Genomic DNA, 23,897 nt, shown 5'->3' on the forward strand with positions numbered 1-23,897 from the left:
TTTGTTGGGTTTCTATCTTTGTCACATATTAACACACTCAAAAGTCATATTTAAAGATTTAAAAGTCTTTATTTGGGTGTGTCCACACAGTCAAGCACAGCTGTTGCAGCTGGCTAGCTGTGATATGTTTGGCTGCGGCGTTCAGCCTCACCGCATCACTCAGCAAGCTGAAATACACAAGACAGGGGTGTTTGTTAGCAACCACATACACAGTGTCATAGAGTTACTCATGACCACACCAGAGATCACATGAGAGGGCTATGTGAGGTCATCTTCAACAGAGGATTACATCCAGTCTCTTCTAAGATTAGTTCTTGTTATGAAGCCCGCCGGCTAATTTTAATAAATTCTTCCAAAGGTCATACAATTCTGCATCATACTGTAATACGAAATGTATTACATGTATTTACCAACCTTGTTGCCTTGGTCGCGGGTGCGGACCCGAAGCTTGTTGACCTGTGATTCGGCCATATCAGCCCTCTCCTCTGCATCGTCGAGCTCATGCTGGAGCTTCCTGTACTTAGACAAGTTGGTGTTCGCCTGCTCCTCCTGCAGAGACGAGGAGACCAAGAGCGATATGTAGTGTGCAGTGAACTGAAGGGACGCTCAGGCTCTTCAGTTACTTTTCCACTTCAGCAATCCAGCTGCGATTAATAATGTGACTCAAATGATCACTTATCACTAAGAGCACACCGATAGTAAAGTGCTGACTCACCGCTTCTTCAGCCTGTCTCTTGTAACTCTTCACCTTGACCTGCAGCTTGTCGATGAGGTCCTGCAGACGGACCAGGTTCTTCTTGTCTTCCTCAGCCTGCACAAACACCCAAGGGAGCTCTTATCCTTTTTTGTTGTTGTTAAAAAAAAACATGCATTCATATTTTATACCCCATCATGCTCTTTGTGCAGACAGTGGTTTACCTGGTAGGACAGCTCTTTGATTCTCCTCTCATACTTGCGCACTACCTTCTGATACTCCTGACTCTTCTTTTGCTCAGACTCCAGTTCAGTCTCCAGTTCTTTCACCTACCAGCGAGATCAATTACATTATTATTATTATTACTATTATTATTATTATTATTATTATTAATAATAATAATAATAATAAAAACTCACCAGTTACAAGTTTTAGCAAATGAGACATTGACTTCATAAATTTCAGCTCTTACCCTGGCCTCCAGCTTCTGAACCTGCTTCTTGCCACCCTTGAGAGCTATCTGCTCAGCCTCATCCAGACGCATCTGCAGGTCCTTTATGGTTTGCTCCATGTTCTTCTTCATCCTTTCCAGATGGGCGCTGGTATCCTGCTCTTTCTTCAGCTCCTCTGCCATCATGGCCGCCTACAAATATGGAAGATCAGTGTTAAAGGAGCAGAAGTTATCCCAAACTGGACTGGAAGCAACCGCAGCATCATCAACAGGCCAGATGTTTATTTAAGAGGGTAGGTAATCAGGATATCTATCATCCTGTATGTGATATCTTGTAGTGCAAATGTCTTATAGCTTAAGGTCTTAAACTCTTGCACTTTATATATTGTTTATTCACTATCTTACATCAGTGATGGCCTTTTTGGCCTTCTCCTCTGCATTGTGGCACTCCTGAACAGCATCGTCAACCTCATTCGACAGCATGGAAAGATCGCTCTCCAACTTCTTCTTCTGGTTGATGAGCCCAGTGTTCTGGAGCAAGACAATCAGTTTAAAGACGTCTTTCATGATTTAACTATGAATTCATTTTGTTTTCAATATGGCATCTTTCATTTCCAAAACTAGCCAGGATTCCATGGCATCTAGCATAACATACCAATGATTAGAGCAGAATATTTTCAACTAACAACCACTAAGAGTAGCTAGCTAGGAAAACAAAATACCATCTTCATGCCCAACTACTGAAAGTATGTGACCAATCTTTGATAAGCTCATTTGTTTTATTTAATGCACTGCAGGGTGGTTTTGAATCTTCCTACCTGAGAGTGCAACAGGTTGACCCTCTCGGTGGCCTCAAGCAGCTCATGTTCAGCTAGCTTGCGCGCACGATCGTTCTGCTCCAGCAGAGCCCTGAGCTCCTCCACCTCAGCAGCCAGCAGGTTGTTTCGGCGCTCAGTTACCGCTACCTGCTCCTTCAGCTCCTCATTCTGGTGAATAGTCTCATCCAACTCCAGTTGAATGTCCTGGAGTCACAGATCAAGTACAAGCACAATATTTTGTTTAATGTAACAGTGGAAATGTATGTACTAATTAATCTGACCGGTTAGCTGCCGTATGGACTCACCTTGATCTGAACCTGCAGGTTTCTCAGGAGTTTCTGGGACTCAGAGGCCTGCCTGTTGGCGTGGTTCAGCTGCACCTCCATCTCATTCAGGTCGCCCTCCATCTTCTTCCTCAGACGCACTGCCTCGTTGCGAGACTTAGCCTCGGCATCCAAGGTGGCCTGCATGGACTCCAGTGTTCTCTGGTGGTTACGACTGGAAGGTGATGTGGTGGGAATAGAAAGATTAGAAGGATGCAGTGTATGTGGAGTGGTTGATGTGGAATGAATCTCAGATCTGCTATAAACCAGGACGAAAAGGGTAAAAAATAAAGCTCACCGAAGATTGTCAATTTCCTCATCCTTCTCTGCCAGCTTCCTGTCAACGTCGGCCTTGATCTGGTTTAGCTCAAGCTGGATCCTGAGAGTTTTGCTCTCTTCATGCTCCAGAGTGCCCTGAGACAGACAGTCAGCCAGACCACTTAATGCTTGAAGATATAACCCTCAGTCAGGATTATCCCACAGACCACAAATAGTGAGAGAAGATAACAAACTGCTTACTTCAGCTTCCTCCAGTGCAGCTTGAATCTCACTCTTCTCCATGTCCAGACCCTTCTTCATCTTCTCCAGCTCATGGATGGTCTTCGCTCCGTGACTGATTTGATCAGACAGGTCAACAATCTCCTCTGGGGAAGTAGAGATAGAAAAGTAGTGCATTTGTTCATGTTAAGTTTCTTTAATGCAACTTTCCAGCTGGGATTTAAAGATGTCAGCTGTACCTTGGAGGTTTTTGTTCTCCCTCTTGATGGTCTCCAGATGATCCAGGGTCTCCTCATAAGAATTCTTCAGTTTGAAGAGCTCTGTGCTCAGACCACGAGACTCTTTTTGAGAGGTCTCCAGCTCCGACTGGCACTCCTCATATTTCTGTCTCCACTCAGCCAGCACCTGGAGGGCAAAATTAGACTTATCTACAGCTTTTAAAGTGCATCTCTTCTTCAGTGGAGAAATTAGAGTTACAATGGAGCCCACCGCCACAGATGGACATACTATAAATTGTACCAGTACCCAACTCGGGTAGAGACAAATTAGGGTTTTATCCCTTAGGGGAAGCAAATGCAATCCTCTGTAGTATATGTCAACAGGAAGCACATTTACTTTTAAACATGTCTGTCCCAGCTTCTCTTTGCCAGTACCTTGTCAAAGTTGCGTTGCTTCTTGTCGAGGGCAGCGGCTGCAGCATTAGAACGCTCCAGGTCAATGACCAGGTCCTCGATCTCTGTCTGGAGTCGATGTTTGGTCTTCTCCAGGGAGGAGCACTTGGCATTGGATGCTTCCACCGTCTCTTCAGCCTCCTGCAGACGTGTCACCAGCTTTTTCCTAAAGAGAGGCAAACAAATTTGACTTACATCCCGTCAACTGAACTCATTCTGCGCCATCTGATTCTTTCCAAATACATCTCACTCACTTGGCTTCCTCCAGCTCCTCAGTCCTCTGGATGGCATCAGTTTCATACTTAGTCCTCCACTGAGCCACCTCAGCGTTGGCCTTGGACAGAGCTCTCTGCAGCTCAGCCTTGGCCTCCTGCTCCTCATCATACTGCTCTCGGAGAAGATCACAGTCGTGGCGAGATGACTGCAGTGCATGAGCCAGGGCACTCTTAGCCTTTAAGGACCAATCATGATGGTGGAGACAAGTTAGCTTAACTGGAGGAACTCTGAATCTCTACAAGTTAGCAACCAGCCTTGTAGATAATAACCACTAACTGATGCATTGATAGGTAGCTGACCTTATTCTCCTCCTCCAGCTGTTTCTTAAGCTCCTCCACATTCTGGCTGAAGGAGTTCTTGGCACGCTGGAGCTGAGAGACCATGGATTCGCGTTCCTCAAGCTTCCTGCCCAGCTCGGCTATATCGAGAGGAGAACAAATGTTTCTGTGTTTACTAACCAGTCTGTGCAATCTGTTTGTGAGATTTATGATAAAATGAAAGGTCTTTACCACTCTCAGCCTGAGCTCGGGCCCTTTGGGTGTTGGTTTCGTTGAGCTGCCTCTGGAGCTCTTCAGCCTTGGCTTTAGCCTCATTCATTTGGTCTTCATACAGGCGGCACATTTTCTCTGAAGTAGCCTGCAGACAAGAATTTTTTTTTTTTTTTTTAGGGATTGTTAGGCACGTTTCTGCTTTACATCTCACAATATGTTTCTTGTTCATCTATCTACCTTGCCCTTGGAAAGCTGTTCCACAGTGGAGGCCAGATCGTCAGCCTCCATCTTGGCCTCGCTCCTCTCCTTCTCCAGCTTCTGTTTGACTCTCTGCAGGCTGTCGATCTGCTCGCTCAGCTCTGCGACGCTGTCGGCGTGCTTCTTCCGCAAAGTCGCTGTCGTGGCCTCGTGGTGCAGCATGGCTTCCTCCAGGTCTCGCCTCAGCTTCAGAAAATCGGACTCTCTTTTTTTGTTAATCTCGATCTGGGCAGAGGTGGCCCCACCAGCCTCTTCCAGGCGCTCGCTCAGCTCCTCCAGCTCTCGAGCCACATCACCGCGTTGCTTCTCCACCTTGGCCCTACAAGACCGGTCGGCCTCAAGTTCTTCCTCCAGCTCCTCTGTACGAGCCTGGAGGAAAACAGTGGTCAGTTTTTTCTTCAAAATTACGTTTCATAACGGCTCTATCAGAGGTCAAAAGACTATTTTGCACCTGTAACTCTTTTATCTTCTTCTGGAGCTGATTCACCAAGGCTTGCTCATCCTCAATCCTTGTGCTCATCTCATTCATTTCAAAGTCTTTCCTGGTAGAAAATATTTGGTAATCATTACTTCTTAATTCCTTCAAAGACAAAATTATGATGCTTTTACTGTAGCTATATGATAACTCACTTTTTCAGCTTCTCTTCAAGTTGCTGTTTGTCGTTCTCCAGGTCCATAACAGACTCCAAGGAGAGTTTCAGATCTCCCTCCAGTTTGCGTTTGACCCGTTCCAAGTCCATACGCAGTTTCTTCTCTTGTTCCAGTGAGCCCTCGAGCTGATTCACATTAGGATGGTAAAGAAATGTTACATATTATTGTATGTATATAATGTTACCCATGTGGACTAAATGAAATAACAGTATATTTTTTCCTCTGCTTTTTAAAATGATAAAAAAAAAAACTCACATCATCTACTTGTTGCTCCAGCTTTGCCTTGGCTTTGGTCAGAGTGTTGACTTTGTCTTCCTCTGCCTGCAGGTCATCCAGGGTCTGCTGATGAGCCTCCTGTAGAGCCTTCTTCTCCTTGGTCAGCTTCAATATGGTTTCATCCAGAGCTGCCATTTCCTCAATCAGGTTCTTCACCTGCAAGGCATAAGAAGAAAGGAAACATGACACTTAGAAAATGAGAAACCAAAGACATATTTTTTTTCTTTTTCCACTCACACACTTTATTACAAGCCACTAAATGTGCAGTGGATCTTTTTGTGACCTTTTAGCACTGTGCGGAGGCAACTCACTGTTCTCCTTTTCTACTCTCCTCACCTTGTTCTCAGTGGCATGTTTTTCCTTCTCCACTTTAGCCAGAGTGATCTCCAGATCGTCAATGTCTTTCTTCAGCTCGGCACACTCGTCCTCGAGCTTGCGCTTCTTGGCGAGCACATTAGCGCTCATCTCCTCCTCATCCTCCAGCCTCTCCATGATTTCTTTCACTTTGGCCTCCAGCTGGATCTTAGTTTTGATGAGCAGTTCACAGCGGTCCTCAGCATCTGCCAGGTTATCCTGCTCCTATGGGATAGAGAGTAAAAGACGTAAAAGTGTTAAGTGCATTGAAGCACTACATTTCTCCAAGCTGAATGTTTGAATACTGTACGTCACTTACTGCCTGCAGCTGTAGAGAGAGGTCATTCTTCTCTTGGATCAGGCTAACCTGCCTCTCCTCCAACTCTTTCCGCTTGACCTCGGATTTCTCCAGAGCCTCCTTCAGCTTCGCCAGCTCCTCCTTCAGAGAGGCCAGCTCTTTCTCTGTGGCAGCGCTCTTCAGTAGAGGCTTTATTTTGAAGAAGAGCTTCATCCAGGGCCAGTGCTTGACAGCGTTGAAGGCCCGGATGTTCCACTGGATGATCATCAGAGCTTCCCTGAAAATGGGAACAAATAAAAGAGAGAGACAGAGTGAGGTTTTTCCTACCACTAAAAAATTCTTGTCAGGTTATCTCTGCAGTTGCTAAGAAGGTTTTGTCGAACGATTTTGGGGTAGCTTAACTAATTTAAAAAAACATAGTTTAAAATTACATCTACATATTATTGAGCTGGAACACCTGAGGGCCTTACTGTAGGTTGCATTTGAGAGTGACATGACAACTAGTTAGTAAGCGAGCAGAGAGGTCTAAACAGTTAAGATGAGTAATGGATACAGCTCGAATAGACAGCTACAAGTAATAAATAAAGTTAAAGTACCTAAATATATGTAAACATAATTTATAAGTGGGTGAAATTGCTTTAGCTGCACAGGTCAAATTGTTTAAAATGGATATTTAAAAGTAATTGAAAAACAGTATTTTAATACAGTTGAATTTACATGTGTTTCTGTTTCTTTTGTCAGACAACAAACAAGTTGGAAATAGTAACTGAAAAGCGGCCCATTACAACTGCATGTTAACTTCCCAGCCATTTTCAAGCAGCTGATCTGCTGCTAAAATCCTGATTTTATAACAGTGACATCGTCTGACTAAATGACCAAACACATAAATTAAAGACGAAGACAGTGCTGTGATTTCCGCTATATTTACTTGTAAAATGATCACTCAGAGAGAAAGTTAGAAGCAACAGATTATCTATTCTATAGAATATCTAGCCAATGGGGAAACTCCATCTCAGTCACATGATATTTAGCCGACCAATAGTGCAACTAGGATCACTCAACTCTGTCACTCAGTGTTGCCCTTCTGTTGAGGACCAGCCGAAAAAGGTTGCTGCAGACCTTACAGCACTTTAAAATAAGAAGGGAAATTGAGAGCAAGTACATCAGGAGAAGGTCACAAAGATTTATCCTGGACTTCCGTTTATTTATTTAGTCACTTGTTTAGTCACTCCTTGGTGCCTGATTTTTGGCAACAATCCTGCAACTATCTACTCCCTTGTGTCTAATCATACACTGAGGGACGGGCCATGAAATCATACACCTAATGATGCTTTTGATGTTTCAAGACTGTGACCAAACAGGGTTACTAGATTGATTTAGTCTCAGTAGGATGGCGTCTCACAGCCCTAAATATGGACCCTGAGCAGATTGGTCAAGGACTTCCTGTCAGTGTTTAGGGGTTGAGTTTGAGTGAGTGTGCACACGCTAGGGTGGAAGGTGACTGAAGGAGGCTGGGGGAGCTGATACATGTTTGACATGACTCCATGCCGGGTGCCTCTCAAAGGTGAGCGTCTGTGTTTATTTAGGAACTAAAACCCTCTGTCCAAGGGCCGGCTTTAATCCTCTGCCACCCTCCACATATTCCATCAATGCACTCACTTAGAAGTACAGGCGCCGCGGACAAAAGGGGCCAGGGGCCACTGGGCATCCAGGGAGGGGGCCGAGGGTTGTATTTTTAGGGAGGGCCAGAGCAGCTGCCACTTGACACATGTCGCCACCTGGCTCTGAGGACACCGTCAGCATTGTTTAATTTAGAGGGAGCGGATGGAGAGAATGGACGGAGACCTGTGAGAGTGGTGTATGTGTGCGTGTGTGTGTGTGTGTGTGTGTGTGAGTGGGGCCCTTATTAACAGAAGGGCCACACACATGCCTGGTAACCATACAAGGGCAAGCACACGTCTCACACACGCTGATAACACTGCCCTTGCATGCCACGCATACTAGAGTGAGGGAGTGAACACTAAGGTATAGTGTATCACAAGCTGAAAGGCTCGCGGCTGATCGTGTTGCTATTGAACCTGTTCACAGAAGCAACTGGTGTTGGAGGTCTTTCTTTTTTTTTTGTACTCATGTCTTCACCTTCCTGTGAGGTATAAAGCGTAAAGGTTTCCCTGTGCCCCTGAACACATTTTATAGTCTGATTGTGATGACAAATGTAAAAGTCATGATAGCCTTTTACCTTCTTTCCATCATCCTCAGCAGCTCCATCCTCATGATTTTACCACGAGCGGCTGCCTGCAGCAGCGTCAGGACTTTGGCCAAACGTTCGTCCCTCAGCTCCTCGAGGTGACCCAGCAGGCCGGCCTTGAAGAACACCTACATGAAGAAAGGAAAGAAAGTTAACAACACAGCTTTAAAGAATAAAGAACACATAACCCACATAACCCCAGATAAATGATAACTGAGAATGGATCACAAGTTCAAAGATCTATGATCACATACTAATTTAAATAGATTAAAGTCATTAAGGCTGGGCTTCCCATTTCTAGATCATTGACCAATTGTAGGGCTGTCTGGTTATTTTGTCATACAGAAGTATTTATATGAAGCAATACCACATTGCTATCAGCTAAATGTACTGTAAGTATCAAAAACATATTATATTATTATAATTCATTTATTACTTGATTATTAATACTGATGCAATAATGTGTGAACACCATTTTTAAATTATAGTGTATAATAGTATAGTATAGTCTGAGCTCATTTTAACTACTTTATATACTGTTGGGTAATTTAATGTGTTTCAACGCAAACCACAGGCTCTGTGTCACACACAAGCTGCTGCCCTCTACCTTTGTGTGTCCAAATTTGTACTGGTTGTGGTCGATATCCAGGGAGGCCAGCAGCTTCTCTGCAGCTTTCCTGCTGTCCACAAACTTATCATCTGGGATGGCATGTGGATTCAGGATGCGATAGCTGGATATACGAAAAGAACGTTTCAGGACTGATTGTCGTCATGACCCCCATGACATCTAAAAAAGTGAGTTTTGCCTTCTCTGTGTGTCTGTAGTTTGTCTCACCGTTGTTTGAACTCAGCGTAGAGGATGCGGTTGGGGAAGCCCTTTCTGCAGATCCTGATGCCCTCCAGCACTCCGTTGCAGCGCAGCTGGTGCAGCACCAAGAATGGATCCATGATCCCTGCGCAGAACGGGTTTCAAACATTAGTCTCGTCCCTATCACGTAGCCCCTGACGATATGTCATGACTGTGCTGTGTGTTACCTGGAGTCTTGCTCTCATTAGGGATGATGCAGCGAACAAAGTGGGGCTGGGTGCTGCGAAGGTTGGTCATCAGCTTGTTCAGATTTTCCTGGAGTAAAGGAGAAATGAGGTTCAATGAGTCAATAAAAAATGAAGTGACTATTCTACTATTAAAACCTCAACTTATTGCAATAAATAGCAACAGAACCTTCATGTAAAACTCTTTGTGTTCCTCACGTGAAACCCTTGATGTGAAGGAGAGAGGAGCCAGCACAGACTTAAAGTGATGTTCATGTGATCATTGCCCTAAACATCACTGCAAGTCTTAACTGCCTCCTTCCCAGCTGTCCAGAGATGCCAACAACTTCTCACATTGTCTACATTCATCAGTAATGGGCCATTTTACACTGTGTTGTCAGGCTCACCTTGTGAAGCTGAGACACCGTCTGGAAAGAGGCTGCCTTCTTCCTCTTCTCTTTGGTGCCAGGCTTTGGGTCAGATGCTGAAAGGTAATTAGCTGGGTGATTAATTTGACCATCTTAAGGAGGACTACATGCTGCGGTCAGAATCCTGTTTACTCTACCTGAGTCTGAGCCGATGTAGTTCTCGTACAGAGAAGCTAGCAGCTTGTTGGCAGACTTCTGGAAACATGCAACCACCGTCTCATTTAGTGGGTCTTTGTTTTTGTCCAGCCAGCCAATGATGTTATATGGCACCTGTGAAACACAGCAGGGACACACAAATTATTGAACTGTGTAACAATTAATGTTGTGACCTGTCTCAGTTCTTTAATGAGGAACACACTCACCACTCCAGCGTAGTGCATCAGCTCAAAATGGGCCTCGTACTTGCGTTTCTTGTCTGGCCGCGGCTTTTGGAAATTAGGCGACTTGCCAATGTGATTATCATACATCTTGGCTTTAAAGCTGCTGTCTGTGGCCTTTGGGAACATGCACTCCTCTTCAAGGATGGACATGATGCCCAGTGGCTGGAGGAAGAGCAGCGTGTTAATCTAATACTTCTCTGTGATTAAACTTTGCCTGTTATGAACACAAGACTTTGTTTACCTTTTCAATGAGATCAATGCAAGCTTGAAGGTCCAACCCGAAGTCAATGAAGGTCCACTCGATGCCCTCGCGCTTGTACTCCTCCTGCTCCAGGATGAACATGTGGTGGTTGAAAAACTGTTGCAGTTTCTCGTTTGTGAAGTTGATGCACAGCTGCTCGAAGCTATTGAGCTGCAATAAAAGCGCAACAGGTGTTCAGAGGAAGCATTAGAAGTGAACAGCATGAAAAACATGAGATTCATTCTGGAGCTAATTCACCACTGCGAGAGAGAGAGAGAGAGAGAGAGAGAGAGAGAGAGAGAGAGAGAGAGAGAAAGTGAGACACAAACAGAGAACCTGTTGGTTTTAAACAAAAACCAGAAAACCAGTCTGATCTTTTTTTTAATAAAGACAACTTTAATATCTGTATTAACATGAAAAATATTTGTATTATAGATCAACTTACATCAAAGATCTCAAATCCGGCGATGTCCAGGACTCCTATGAAGTACTGGCGAGGAAGGGAGGTGTACAGGGTCCGGTTGATGCGCCCCACAAGCCATTTGAACATGCGGTCATACGTGGCTTTGGCCAGAGCACCGACGGCGTAGTTCACCTTCACCACCCATGCACAAATACACACACACACACACACACACACACGCACACACACACAGGAGGAGAACAGCTGTCATTCACATGGATAGCCCCTGTTGCTTAGAAACCAGATTCTAGTGTGCGTGGAGTGGCGAGTGTATTGATCGACCGAGGATTAAGAAGCTGTCCCTCATCAGCATACTAGTCGTCAAGCAGACTGAGGCGAAGCTGAACATGTACAGCAGCTTTCATGCTACACTTCTGCTTTTATCTATGTGACATATTGATTGATTTGTTGTTCAGTTATATCGTCTGTGTTTCTGATGAAGAACACAATATGTCACATTACCAAAACCTGAAATAACAAAACAGAAACGCAGACATCAGACGTCACGTCTCCTCACCTGTTCTACGTTCTGTCCCTTCACCACATACTCGTTCCCCACCTTCACCCTTGGGTGGAGGAGGCCCTTGATGAGGTCAGCTGAACTGACTCCCATCAGGAACGAGGCCTTGTCTGCACCTGGTCACCAAACAAGGCAAAAAAAAAAAAGAATCACAAACTTGCTTTTAACTGTGTAGTTGTTTTTGCGGCAGATATCACGTCACTGGTTCTTACTTTCAGTGCCGTCGGCCTCCGCCTGCTCCTCGCGCTGCTTTTGCTTGAATTTCATGTTGCCAAATTGCATGATGGCTCCAACGATTTTATAGCAGCCATACTTCTCATCGGGCAGGAAGCCGAGGATGTCCATGGCGTGCTGCAGAGAGGGAAAGAAGAAGTTTTCTTACAACTGGATCCGGTCAGTGTTCTGCTCTCACATGCAGCAGAATTTCTCTCCGTACGGAAAAGATAAAAGTTCTCACATCAGTGGCCATCAGCTCCTGTCCGTCATCCAGGTTCTCCACAGTGGTGACGCCCTGCGAGCAGAAGTGGAAGTCATATGGGTTGGAGGACACCAGCAGCATGTCTGAAACAAAGAAAAATCAGGGTCATGTCACAGTCCTGCAGTAGTGCAGATAAAAACATCTCAAGCAGCCGCGGTGACTGACCTAACAGTTCTGGTTTCTTCTGCGACATGATCTGGTAGTAGATGTGGTAGCTCCTCTCACCGGGCTGCTGAAATATCACTCTGGATTTTTCCAGAAGATCTGTAGGACAGGGAAAGGTGCGTCATGTCCACATGTTCATATCAGACATGAAACGAAATGAGAAATGCACCGTGTTAAAGGACCATCGACTCACATATATCTATATCAGCTGAGGCCAGTTTGCCGGTGGGTCCAAAATGGATCCTAATGAACTTTCCCTGCAGGAATTTGATTGAAACATTTATGAGAAAAAAAAACAACATTATATTTAGAATATTAAATGTACATACAATACACTGGAAATTTCCAGGTACTCACAAAACGGGATGAGTTGTCGTTTCTTAGCGTTTTGGCGTTACCAAACGCCTCCATGGCCGGGTTCGCCTCGATGATCTGATCCTCCAGAGTCCCCTAGAAGAGAAAAGTAAGTCAAATGTAAAGTTACACTATTTTTTTTTACAATTCACAGTTTATTTGAAATTGCTGTTAAACACAATGCAGCTGCATTTATTTAGCTTAAAGCTAAAACTCACCCCTGTTTTAGTGGCAGGACCTTGCTGCAAAAGAAGAAGGTTAGAAGCCTGTGAGTGTGACATCATGTCAAGTGTGATCAAATAATGTTTTCAAAACCAAAGGGGAAACACTATGACCGACTGGAAAATTAGAAACTGGTTGTTAAAGCTGTGGTAAAAAAAAACCCCAATGGCCACCTTGTTTTATATGATGAAGTGTGGTGAACGCAGGGGAGAAAAAGGGAGGAAAAACGAGCGTCAAACAACATAGAAAAGTCAAAAACCAAAAATCAAAGCAAAGGGGAAGATAATGGAAAAATTTTTTTGAGCCAAACAAAAAAGAAATGACATGGAAAGGGGAAAAGAAAAATAATTCAAAAATCAATGAGGAAGCAAAGCAGAGTGGCTGGAAATGGCAACACAACACATGAAGGTAAAGACTTAGACATGAATATAATCAGTTCTCACATTCACCACTTTGACAGTGAGGAAAATGTATGGACACAGTTTAAAGGGAATACACTGAAGGATTCCTGGGACCAGAAAAATGAAGAAAATAGAAATAAAATATAGCAAAAAAAGTTTTAAAAAGGATGGTGGAAAACAAAAATATGGGTTGCCACATCAGCCTTACTCCTTTTTTGGCAGTTGTTTCCCCAAGAGCTGCCACAATGGCAAAATACTGAATGACACGTTTCGTGTTGACAGTTTTGCCAGCACCGGATTCTCCGCTATAGGAGTGTGAAAAATAACAAAGTGTACATACAAACAGGTACAGAAAAAAACGGTTCACAAAACTGGTAAAGGTGGTGTCAGTCAAAATCACTACAGGTTACAAAACAGAGAAAAAGAGAAAAAAGTGAGGAATAGATTTCAGCCAAAGTCAAAAACTTTAATGAAAAAAATCTGGCTTCATGTGGAGAGTCTACATGTTATATGGCAGCTCGTACAGTTACTGACTGTCTGCTTCTTCTCTAGTTTGTGACTTGAAACAAGACAAAAAATACGAGTTTCAAGCAGTTGATACTTACGTGATGAGCATGGACTGGTTCTCCCGATCTGACGAGGAGAAAATAAGTATATGTGTTTAGATTATGTATCAGTGCTTATATGCTTGTTGTAATCTTTTATAACATAATATTTTATTTTATAGTGTATGAAAACACTCACTGCGCAGCATGTCATTGTAGGCATTGTCTGCTATGGAATAGATGTGCGGCGGCACCTCAGAGCGGCGTTTGCCTTTGTAGACAGCGACCACAGGGGCTGTGTAGACAGGCAGCCATTTGTATGGATTCACTGTCACACAGAAGAGCCCGGAGTAGGTCTGAGGAGACCAGAGGACATGATGCAAGATTAACTCACCTTGTTACATCACATTAAACCAAAATGATCAATCTTGGCACGGACAGGTTGACATTGCTCAAGTTCATAGTTTAACTCTGTAATTTAATCTGGGTAGTTTTGCCCTTTGGACAACATGGAAACATGGGAGAGGGGAAGCACCATCAGTGGGATACTCACATAGATCATCCAGGCAGAGTAGCGTCTGCGCAGGTTGAACAGCACAGAGGCCTCGTTGAGGTGCGTCAGCATGGCCATGTCTTCGATCATGTCAAATTTAGGAGGATTCATCTGCTGGATGTCACCCTCCTTCACTGTCAGAGTCTAGAGAAACAAACAGGCAGACATGAGGAGGGGCTCATGGGACGGTGCTGTACATACTGTAGATGTCCAAGTGTCTGTACTTCAGGTTTTTATTCATTCCTGACAATGACAACAGTGATCAAAGAAAATATGTTGGTGGATGGATGATGACTTACCCTCCCATCTTTGGTATCAACAATGACTTTGTCACCTCTGAGCTCCTTGATCTCAATCTCAATGTACGCCTCTTTTTCATCAGGGATCCAGGCTCGCTTCTTACCTGACAGCACAGCAGAGGGGCGAGGAGCATTTAGTAGGAGGGTTTTGGAAAATTGAGCCATCACCAAAACTCAATCCAACAGAGAATAAAACAGTCCAATTGAACCAATTAATGAAATCATCACAAAGTTAAAGTGTTACACAAATAAGCTTATGTGTCGTTAAGTTGATTTCTCTTATCTTATTTCTCTTACTGTTTCTTATTGTAATAATAATAATATTTTATACTAGTTTTTAATCACAATTTTACAATGAAATATTTGAAAATTGTGACATTTTAGTTTTAAAAAAACAACAGAAATCAATCCAACAGCTCCAGAGCAATTATCTTGAATAAACTGATATTATTTACACACATTATGCAGTTTCAACACTGTTCATTCTCTCTTCAAAACAGTGCGAGAAAATGAAGCTGTAATGACGAATCATTATCTGATATCACCTGCTGTTTTTTTTACCTCATTTAACGACTGATACAAATTTTAATATTCCATCCAAAACGATATTTGATTATGATATAAATCTTTTTAATGTAATGTACCCTATAAGGTTCCGTTTCTTTGGGGTGTCCTTATTAGGCCTACCGTCAAAAGCGACGGTGTGCGCCGCCAGCAGCTGCAGCTCAGATTTGCGTAAAAACGGTGCAGCCTCCCCGAACTCCTTCGTGTCAAAGCGAGACATGGTGGCAACTCCTCTCCGGCCCCAAAACCCGGACGCACCAGTGACACAGTCGAGTTGTGGAATTCCTTTGGTAAGAAAACAAAGCTTTGTGTTAGTCAGTAGTTGTTACTTTGTTGTTAAAGTTGTTTTTGTTACTTCAGCCCTCCGTTACTGATGAAAACAATGCGTGGCCGTGAAAACACTTCTCGTGCGTAAAGAGCGCAAATCCACTATCACCAAATGAGAACAAAAAGTCTACACGTGCCAGCGAAGGTGAACTACGGTGGTGAGAGTGAAATTAAGACTCAATAAGACGTTTTAAAGGGGAACCAACCCGTGCGTAAAATGCGTGATGATCGACCTACCAAACCAAGGCTAAAAGTTGTCCACTGACCTCAGGACGACCACAACGAAATAACAGCTTGGTGAGATGTGCCCTGCTTTATACTGTGCTCCTCAAGGTCACGGTCAGTGGACATTTGTCCCTCATTAGCATATGCCACCTCCTCCGACGCCTATTGGTGCTGAGCGCCTGTCTCAATTGACACAAAAGGAAAGCTACGTTTTTGTCATTGCGCTAAACCCAAGCCGGCTATTTTTGTATCCCAGTTATTTTGTGCACTGTACACACTGCGAGGGAGTGGGAGAGTGTTGCATTAGGAGCATCCCCGTAGGGGGGAATTTTTTCACTCCATAGATTTTGAAGGGCAGTGCATCATTGCCTCTACCAGAACAATGATTTGTGTCAACACCTGGCAACAAAACCTGGACATTTTTTTGATTTTTCACAGGGAAACCGTTAAATGATTTGCATGATAAAAGAAAAAAAAAGTTAGAGCCAGTGCTCTTCAGTACATATCTAGAAGTGGGTTATTGTGTTTATCCACCTTCAACCTCCCGATAAACACTAATGAAGTCGCTCCACTTTAGGTGACTTTGATGCTCATGAACTCATGTTGGCCTCTAAGTAATAACCCTGCAGCTTTTGTGTTGTTAAGTGCCAACAGGGATGTTTGCTATTGTGTGTGGCCACAGAGGATGCAACCTTAGAAGAGATTATTTCAGGAGCTGTGTGGCATTAAACATGCTACTATAAATACACAACATCATATTAATAGCGAGAAACATGGCGTGTGGCTCCTACCAGAAAAATAAAGTGCCTCATATATGAATTTAAAACAAATTCACATGAGTGACGGATCAGACTAAAGCTGTGATGAAATATTCAAAATGTACTTTTAGTTTCTTCTTATATTGTTTCTCTGTAGTCATAGCCAGAAACATCTAGAGCTTTAACACCTTGGGCCTCAGATGAAAATGTTAAGTATCCTGGTAACTGTCCACTGACAGCACACTGTGTTATGTTGTCACACGTAGCTGTTGTAATTTTGTGTATCCAGTAATTCTGGCATAGGCGCTATGCCTCTCCCACTCTGGCTCCACCAGATCTGACCTTCAGAGCAAGGGGAGAGGTTGGTGCCTGGTATGAGAGCAGGGTGACAGTGCAGCACGGGGGGAGGGAAAGGGGACCAGAGTTTCTCAGAATAGACAAAGCCAGAGTCCAGCATTCCTGATACGGAGATTGACTGTTAACTGTTGGCTGCGCCCAATTCTGCAAACGCCACGTAGATAAACTGAAGATGACCATCGACAGCCAACGAAGACGCCGTAACCTTTACAAACAAAGAGGTGGTAGGCCTACCTGTTATATGATAAGAAGAGTTTACGCTCTTGTCTCTCCACACTCACACACAGAGAAACAAGAAAAGATGGGGCAGCCATTTTTGTTGACACTGCTATCTGTTCCTGTGGCAGACTGAGAGGTGTTTCCGTGATGGCTGAAACTTTCTTGGGCATCAGTTAGATAGAGCGGGCCTGAGCTATTCTGGGATAAGGGGTTCTTCAGAGGCAGAGGCTGGTTTATGTACTATGTCACTCGGTGCACCATTTGAAAAGCTGGCATGCTGATAACACATGAGGAGGAGATGAATCCCAAAGTCCCCAGAGCCGCTGGCTTTAAATAAGTTCACATACCCCGGCACGTAAACACACACACACAAACACATAGTGAAGCGCATGCGGTGCTGGAGTCGTCCCCCAGCACATCTCTCTGCACTGCTATACTGCAGCCCACTGCAACAGCTGACTTCTCACAGCAACAGCTCTCCTTACGTCCCCAGTGTTCCTCAAAATCATTTAGACCCTAATGTGGCCAGCCTCATTAATGCTCATGTTTTGATTATTGGACATTTGTGCAGCTTTGAATTACCTTCCTATATAACAGGATCAAACTGATGTCCAGCTGTAGGCCTCAGCCCTGAAATGTTGGTACTGAGTCCTCAGTTCATCCTTGGGGATTGGCCAACTGACTGTTTGGTGATGTGCTAGTGAGGAGCCGACATATTGGGCATCAAGACTTGATCTGGGGGTCGGTCACAGTTGTTTTAGATCATCATGCATCAAATGCCAGCAGGCTTAGGCAGCGAGATGGACAGAGATTGGGAATTATGACTGCAGTCTCTCTCAGCCGTGTTTAATCGCACACAACGCGGATACATCCCTCTCCATGTTCAGTCTGTGCACAGGTGGGACTGTTCATCAGAAACAATGGAGTCAAAAGAGGGGAAAAAATATTCTCTCACTCTATGTACTATATATATAAATATATGTATTCTGTCAATCCAAACTCTCAGAGAAGCCAAATCTGTGCATCTTTTAATATCCTTTTATATCACAATATCATAAAATCTTTTAAAAATGTGCATTTTGTTTTTGTATATTGTCTCGTTGGTCTCTTTTATTCCCTCCTTTCCTTCTGCAGGTGGTTTTCTGCTGTTTTTGAGAGCTGCTGCTTGACAGAGCGAATATTAAGGTAACTATCTCGCTCTATAGCAGTGACCTAAAAATGGGCGTTGAAGCAGCGTTTCATTTTGGATCAAAGCATTCATCGCTGGTGGATATTTCTGTAATCGCCTTGTGCCTGCCCACAATACCTTGCAGCAACTGTGTGGGCTCAGGTCTTAGCCATCGGTTCATCAGAGTGGAGACGGGCTGACGCGTGGCACAAACACAGTCCAAAGCCTCAATTACTCAATTCCACACCCACTCCACCCCCCTGTCATCCACCCATACACAGGCAATAATAACATGCAGGAGACTTAATCAGTCTTTTAGCGAGCCTTTCGGGGGGTTTGATACCTCAGCTATTAGCCTCTGGCTCCAGACAATGCCCTGTCTCTCATTGTGCTAAGTTGTGGTCTGGGTCAGTGGGCCCGGCCTGCCCGGCCAGCCCTGCCCTCAGTATGCATGGCAGCCCTCAGCTGTCCTTCTATTTCAGGAGCATGGAGGCATACCTCGGCCCAGCTGGGGCATCAGAGACAATGGGCATGCTGCCTTATCCAAACACAGGCTCGCAGACAATCTGACGCACTCCAGGATCCCAGTGAGACCCCCGCTGCAGCCCCCTCCTGCCCAGTAAAGCAGAAGCAAAGAGTTAACAAGGCTGCACAGACACTTAGTCACATCACTCAGGGGCTCAAAGGCCTCCTTTAAACACACAATGATGAACAACCCACAGCAAGGAGACATGAATTGTTGTGTGATTTGTAATGATGGACATGAAGATGTAGCGTAAACACAGCTACACTGTTTTTATTTGTGCTTGGGCAGCTTTGTAGACTGACACAGATCTTTCTGAGTAAATTGTTTGCTGTTGGTCTTCGTAGATAAAGTTACCATGATGTAATACAAAATATCCAACAAAAAAATTGTTGCCACATTTGTGAAAACTAGTTGATTTTTTTTTTTATACTGATGGTTGTTCCCTGCACGGTGATTACTGACCAGATTTCAAGTACCTCGTGTTTTACTGCCACACCACTGATGTCAGACACATTTCTACCACAGATTCACACAAAGACACTCCTCCATGTTTTTAATCTCTCGTATTTAAGTTCCAATGAAATCACTGTTTCTAAACAGCGGGCCATGACTTCAGTTGCTCTGCTTGACTTTAAATAGACTTGGAAGGGAAGCCTGTCTAGCTGCCTGGAAAGACCTTCAGTTAGTGACCTACAGCATCTCACTGTCAGGGTAGACATAGCTTCACCTAATTTACTGTCAGTACCATTGGGGGTCTGTTAAAGATCTCAAGGGATGCAGGTGGCAGTGCTCGGCCTCTGACCATAATTGCTGTTTAGACAGAGCTGCTGTCACAATGAGAGGCATTTCAGCGAGCCGCGTGGCAGCTCTTTCACAGTTTACACAGGCTCCAAGCCCTCGTATATTTCCTTTATACACTCGTGCACATGCATTCATGCATACACCTCTGCCACGGGAGACAGCATTACCTGTTGCCCATGGCAACTGCTCATAACCAGGGAGAGAGGGAGAGAGAGAGACGCAACCGACACGTGTTACACCATCAAATTGTGAGTTCAATTAGTCGGTTGCTGGGCAGAATCCAAGCAAACTGACACAGATCTGAGACAGACTCACATGAACGGAGACCCGAGGAGACCTGTGGCTCAGCTCTCAGAGTTATGTAGCCAAAGTGAGGCCAATAATAGTCTATTAAATGTTCAATAATTCATTTATTAAGGCTTGACAACGATGACCACTCTTCCAATATAACTTCATCTGTCTCCTTAATTCATCCGAAACCCATCAAGTTGTTCCATGACTGCACCTCATGGATAAATGCTGCAGAGCACTTACAAATATGCAGTGCACAGATGATGTGTTATTGAAGTGGGGACAAACCTGTATTCATGACTTTTTAACATTTATAACTGCAGGCCTCATGGTTTATGATTTTACATTTACATTTACTCATGTGGGAAATGCTTTTATCCAAAGCGACTTACAAGTGAGGAACAACACTAGACCTTCAGTGCAGAAGGAGACCTTGGGGTAAGTATTAAGTACTAAATCTACTGAATAAGTGCAAGGAGATCAGGTAGAGAAGGACACCCCTGCTCTGATAGGATTTGATAGCTTGCTGTGCAGTGAGAAAGTCTCATCCTTTACTTTCTAATTTACCATCAAGTCTGAATGTGTGAGTATTAATAAGTAGTTGAGAAATGTGTCTCTGCAGGCCGTGTCCATTTTCTCTGTTTCAATCATTTTCACAATCAGCTAATGGAAATCATAACTTTCAAAACACTGTATACAACTCTATAGTTCATTTATTCAAAATTCATTTAAACAAGTCCAGTTGTCTCCAATTGATCCACTGACAAACTGTTTTTCTGCTTTTCTCTTTTGAATGTATGACTCATGTTCATTAACATGCTCATCACGCAAACCTTCACATGCAAGATATTAAAGACAGCTTCCAAACATCATCAAAGTTTTATGTTTCCAGGAATATGAAGGTCATAAAACTGGTAACAGATACATCTTTAAATTTGAATAGTAACATGTTCCTTCTCACATCTTAGTGCAATTTAATACATGTTTTAGTTTAGAGGCAAAACTGTTTTTCTATCATTTCTCAAACACATTTTCTACAGCTACTGAACACAGAACAGGCAGACATCAGAGAGAGACAGAGAGAGAGGACAGGTCTCTCATACAGAGGGAAGATGTGAACGTAAACATTGTGTGATGTGTTTGGTCAGATGAGGAGATGGAGACAACATGCACGACCTTGCAACGACCTTGCTAAAAAAATTGTTTTTGCAAGAGCAAACATCAGATGTGAGACAGATAAAATAATTTGGTCATTTTCTGCACACATATACATAGTAGTTGTTCCTTGATCATTTTTGTGTTTTGGATGTTTGACATGGAGTGATCCCACTGGGATGGTAAGGGTATTTCTTTATCGTAAGGGTATTTATTGATCGTATGGGTATTTATTGAGTTGTTTTGTTGGTGGTGTGACATCACCTTCATGCCTGGATCCTTACACAGTGTAACTGGTGGACTTTATGGTGCCGTCTTCTACTTTCAATAATGTCAAATAAAATACGCAATGTAAACAAAAACTTTGGTAAACTGTGTGATGTGGATGTGAATGTGTAGGGGTCTGAAAATCAAATATGGATTTAGATCCTGGTTAAAGCCTGGTTTACCAAAGCATTCTGGCTTCAGGAGTTTTTTTTCCACATGTTTATGTATTTCTGTTTTTACTGTCGACAGTCCAATAAACCAGTGAGGTTTTCAAAGACAAAACAGCAAAGAAAGAAATATTCTTTTAAAATGACGGTAACATAGTCACAGAACTGTGAACTACATGTAGTGTTTCTTTCATCCGCATGAGAGCTCAGACTTACTGTAGTGGCCTCCATTGATGCTCCTGCCATTCTCTGTCATAACATTAACGACAGTCCATTATTCAAGTTTCTTTTTGTCCGTGTGTGCATTATATAGAACATTTGAACTTCAGACCACTCAGCAACGCAGTGATTTGTAGCTTGACTCTGTTTTTGTTTCAGCCAGCAGAGGGCATCAGCCTCCGTGCCTCCTGTAACCTCCTATCCTGCCAACATTTAACAGCTAGTGGGAGCTATGTGGGGCCCCAGGATGTTGAGCAGTAAGAAGCTGGAGCAGGAGCAGGTGAAGAGAGTCCTAAGGGAGAGCCTTGCGCTCCTGCTTCGCTCTCCGAGACGTAACAGAAAGATCAGACTGCCATTCATAGAAGTGCTACTCCCCGGCAGCAGGCCAGACACTTGGGCAGCTGGCAGTGTGTGTGTGTGTCTCAGTCCTCCTCTTCTCTCACACTGAATTTAGCGCACAATACGACAGTGTGTTAGCAGTCTGTTGTCATCTCCTAATTGGCAGTACCAGAATAGTGTGAACATCAGAGGCTGAAGTCTCAGAAGGAGTCCTCTTACCTGTGGTTGACACAAGAACAGACATGAACGACTCTGAATCAGCAGAATTAAAATGTAAGACTTGTGTGAGGAGGCCAATATTTACTACTGAGAGAGTAGGTCATTGTTTATTATGACTACATGTCAGATAAAACAGGATTAAAACTGTGCAACAAATTTGCCCTTTTGGTGGAAGCTAAAGTGATTCTGATCAATGCTGCCCTCTACTGCCACGGGGCTGTAATCACATGTCCCCATTTTATCTGAGGCCTTTGAAATGGCAACCTTTATGGCACATCTCACATTTAATGTATTATTGTTGGTTTATTGATATCCTGAAACACAAGGGTATTCATGACCTTGGGAAATTAATAACTTTAAGTTTTAAAAAGGAGAAAAGTAAATGATGTGTTCTTGTTTTGGGAGAGGAGAAGTGTCTGTGACTTCAAAATATGAATGACTTGGCTCAAAAGCCAACACTATACCATTATTTTTTATTAACCCTCTGGTTCTGAATAGAATATGCTAAAGCAGTTGCACCTTAAAAGTTTTCACATATACATTTTCTTTCTTTCATTTCAAGAGAAAATCATACATGGTGTTTCAATGATTCATCTCTGCAGGTGTGAGTGACTGTGGATGTTATATTATGTGAATGTTAAATTGTCCTGTTTCCAGCTTTACCTGAAGTTGAATACGTGGTTTACTGTAACAAAAGAATAGTGACGTGAAATGGATACTTGATATTGATATCATAAGGGTGTGACCTTTGACCCCGAACTAGGATTCAAACAAGACCAATGGCCTGTTGAAAAAGAGGAGGTCTGTGGTTAAATCTTGGGAGGTTTTACTCCAGCTTTCCCTCAGTATGCTGAAAAACACCTTACAGCTGTATCCACTGTAGTTTTTCTTTTCAGTTCAGCTAGACCTTAGATCTGAGACAAATGTTGATCCAGATGTAATGAAAGGTTTTGTCTCCAGTGCCAGTGATGCCCACTGATTTGATTTGAAGTCTCCTCCTTATCAGCAATAAGATGGTTAAGACCCCTCAGGCCACGTCCGGAGTGCAGTCACTGGACGATGTTTAACAGTGTTCAGTTTCATACTATAACAGTTTTACAGTTTTATTTTGTTAGGGATTATACGGGTAGTGTTGAAAGTGATATTAGGCTAGGTGAAGCACATGCAGTGCTGTATCTATGAAGAAAACAAAATTACTATCAATATCCTGTTTGAGTTTTGTTTACATCGACCAAAAAGGCTTATTCGATTCAGCTTTTTGAGTTTAATTTAATAAAGTTGATGAAAGTGGATTGGTCACAATGACTAAACCCATCACAATGACACAAGCAATGCCTTGTTTAAAGAATAAGAAGATTCCTTAAAGAAACTTGACTTATATCTGTAAGATTACTTTTTGCATTAACCCACTGAAGTAAATGTATAATGAATAATGAAATACATTTTATAATTACTATAAAACTTAGTTTATTGGCTTCTTGTTAATTGTATATAGACAGAACAAAGGACAAACATTTTTCCTGCTGTGAAATGAATATTTCATCATCTTCATGATCACGGACACGTTCAGTGTTGCACCTCCACCAGCAGAGGGAGCCATGCTTCTATATGCCACCAGTAACGTCACAGATTTCAGTTTGTACACATGTGGTCAGGTCAGTCTGAGAGGAGGCACAAAAGGAGCCTTATGAGTGAACTGCACCTTGCAAGCAGCTGGTTGCACTGTGTGGTTTTCCACCAAGAACAAAACAAAAGCTACATTTTACTAAATAAAAGGATTCATTTATATAATAAAGTCAGTGTCAGGCTCATATAAACCCTATTACACTCGTCTGGTTGTGTTCTCTCATAAAGGTCATTACACCTAACAGTCATTAACATGGTGTTTCTCAATGACAGGAAGGGTC

The 23,897-nt window shown here is 43.2% G+C and overlaps 1 protein-coding gene across 1 annotated transcript; it reads right to left on the minus strand.

The window, feature by feature from the left end:
• Positions 1 to 49: 49 nt before the first annotated feature.
• myh7ba (myosin, heavy chain 7B, cardiac muscle, beta a) lies at positions 50 to 15,563 on the minus strand. Its single transcript, XM_023399002.2, has 44 exons — positions 15,517 to 15,563; positions 15,076 to 15,237; positions 14,389 to 14,492; positions 14,090 to 14,233; positions 13,736 to 13,892; positions 13,597 to 13,624; positions 13,189 to 13,296; positions 12,607 to 12,610; positions 12,372 to 12,464; positions 12,208 to 12,271; positions 12,015 to 12,113; positions 11,829 to 11,932; positions 11,584 to 11,722; positions 11,369 to 11,487; positions 10,834 to 10,983; positions 10,389 to 10,559; positions 10,130 to 10,309; positions 9,905 to 10,037; positions 9,747 to 9,823; positions 9,343 to 9,430; positions 9,143 to 9,260; positions 8,915 to 9,038; positions 8,299 to 8,435; positions 6,081 to 6,336; positions 5,744 to 5,986; positions 5,387 to 5,563; positions 5,111 to 5,256; positions 4,932 to 5,022; positions 4,460 to 4,849; positions 4,241 to 4,367; positions 4,031 to 4,149; positions 3,710 to 3,906; positions 3,438 to 3,621; positions 3,024 to 3,189; positions 2,806 to 2,930; positions 2,585 to 2,700; positions 2,269 to 2,461; positions 1,964 to 2,167; positions 1,551 to 1,676; positions 1,167 to 1,337; positions 919 to 1,023; positions 716 to 811; positions 415 to 549; positions 50 to 167 (listed from the first exon to the last, which is right to left on the minus strand). The coding sequence occupies exons 2-44, from the start codon at positions 15,170 to 15,172 to the stop codon at positions 156 to 158; spliced, it is 5,817 nt and encodes a 1,938-aa protein (XP_023254770.1). The 5' UTR covers positions 15,173 to 15,237; positions 15,517 to 15,563; the 3' UTR covers positions 50 to 155.
• Between the last annotated feature and the right edge of the window lie 8,334 nt (positions 15,564 to 23,897).

Source organism: Seriola lalandi, unplaced genomic scaffold, assembly GCF_002814215.2.
Source record: "Seriola lalandi dorsalis isolate HSWRI2012SDOR001 ecotype SW California unplaced genomic scaffold, Sedor1 jcf7180002050280, whole genome shotgun sequence".
In the NCBI taxonomy this organism is placed as follows: domain Eukaryota; kingdom Metazoa; phylum Chordata; class Actinopteri; order Carangiformes; family Carangidae; genus Seriola; species Seriola lalandi.

What these genes read in the sequence shown, in the direction of transcription:
- myh7ba (XM_023399002.2), bottom strand. Translation starts at nt 15,172, where the DNA reads ATGTCTCGCTTTGACACGAAGGAGTTCGGGGAGGCTGCACCGTTTTTA. An exon ending in GGAGAACAAAAACCTCCAAG is followed by an intron (nt 2,931 to 3,023) that starts GTACAGCTGACA and finishes CTACTTCCCCAG; the next exon opens with AGGAGATTGTTGACCTGTCT. An exon ending in CCAAAAAGGCCATCACTGAT is followed by an intron (nt 1,338 to 1,550) that starts GTAAGATAGTGA and finishes CCATATTTGTAG; the next exon opens with GCGGCCATGATGGCAGAGGA.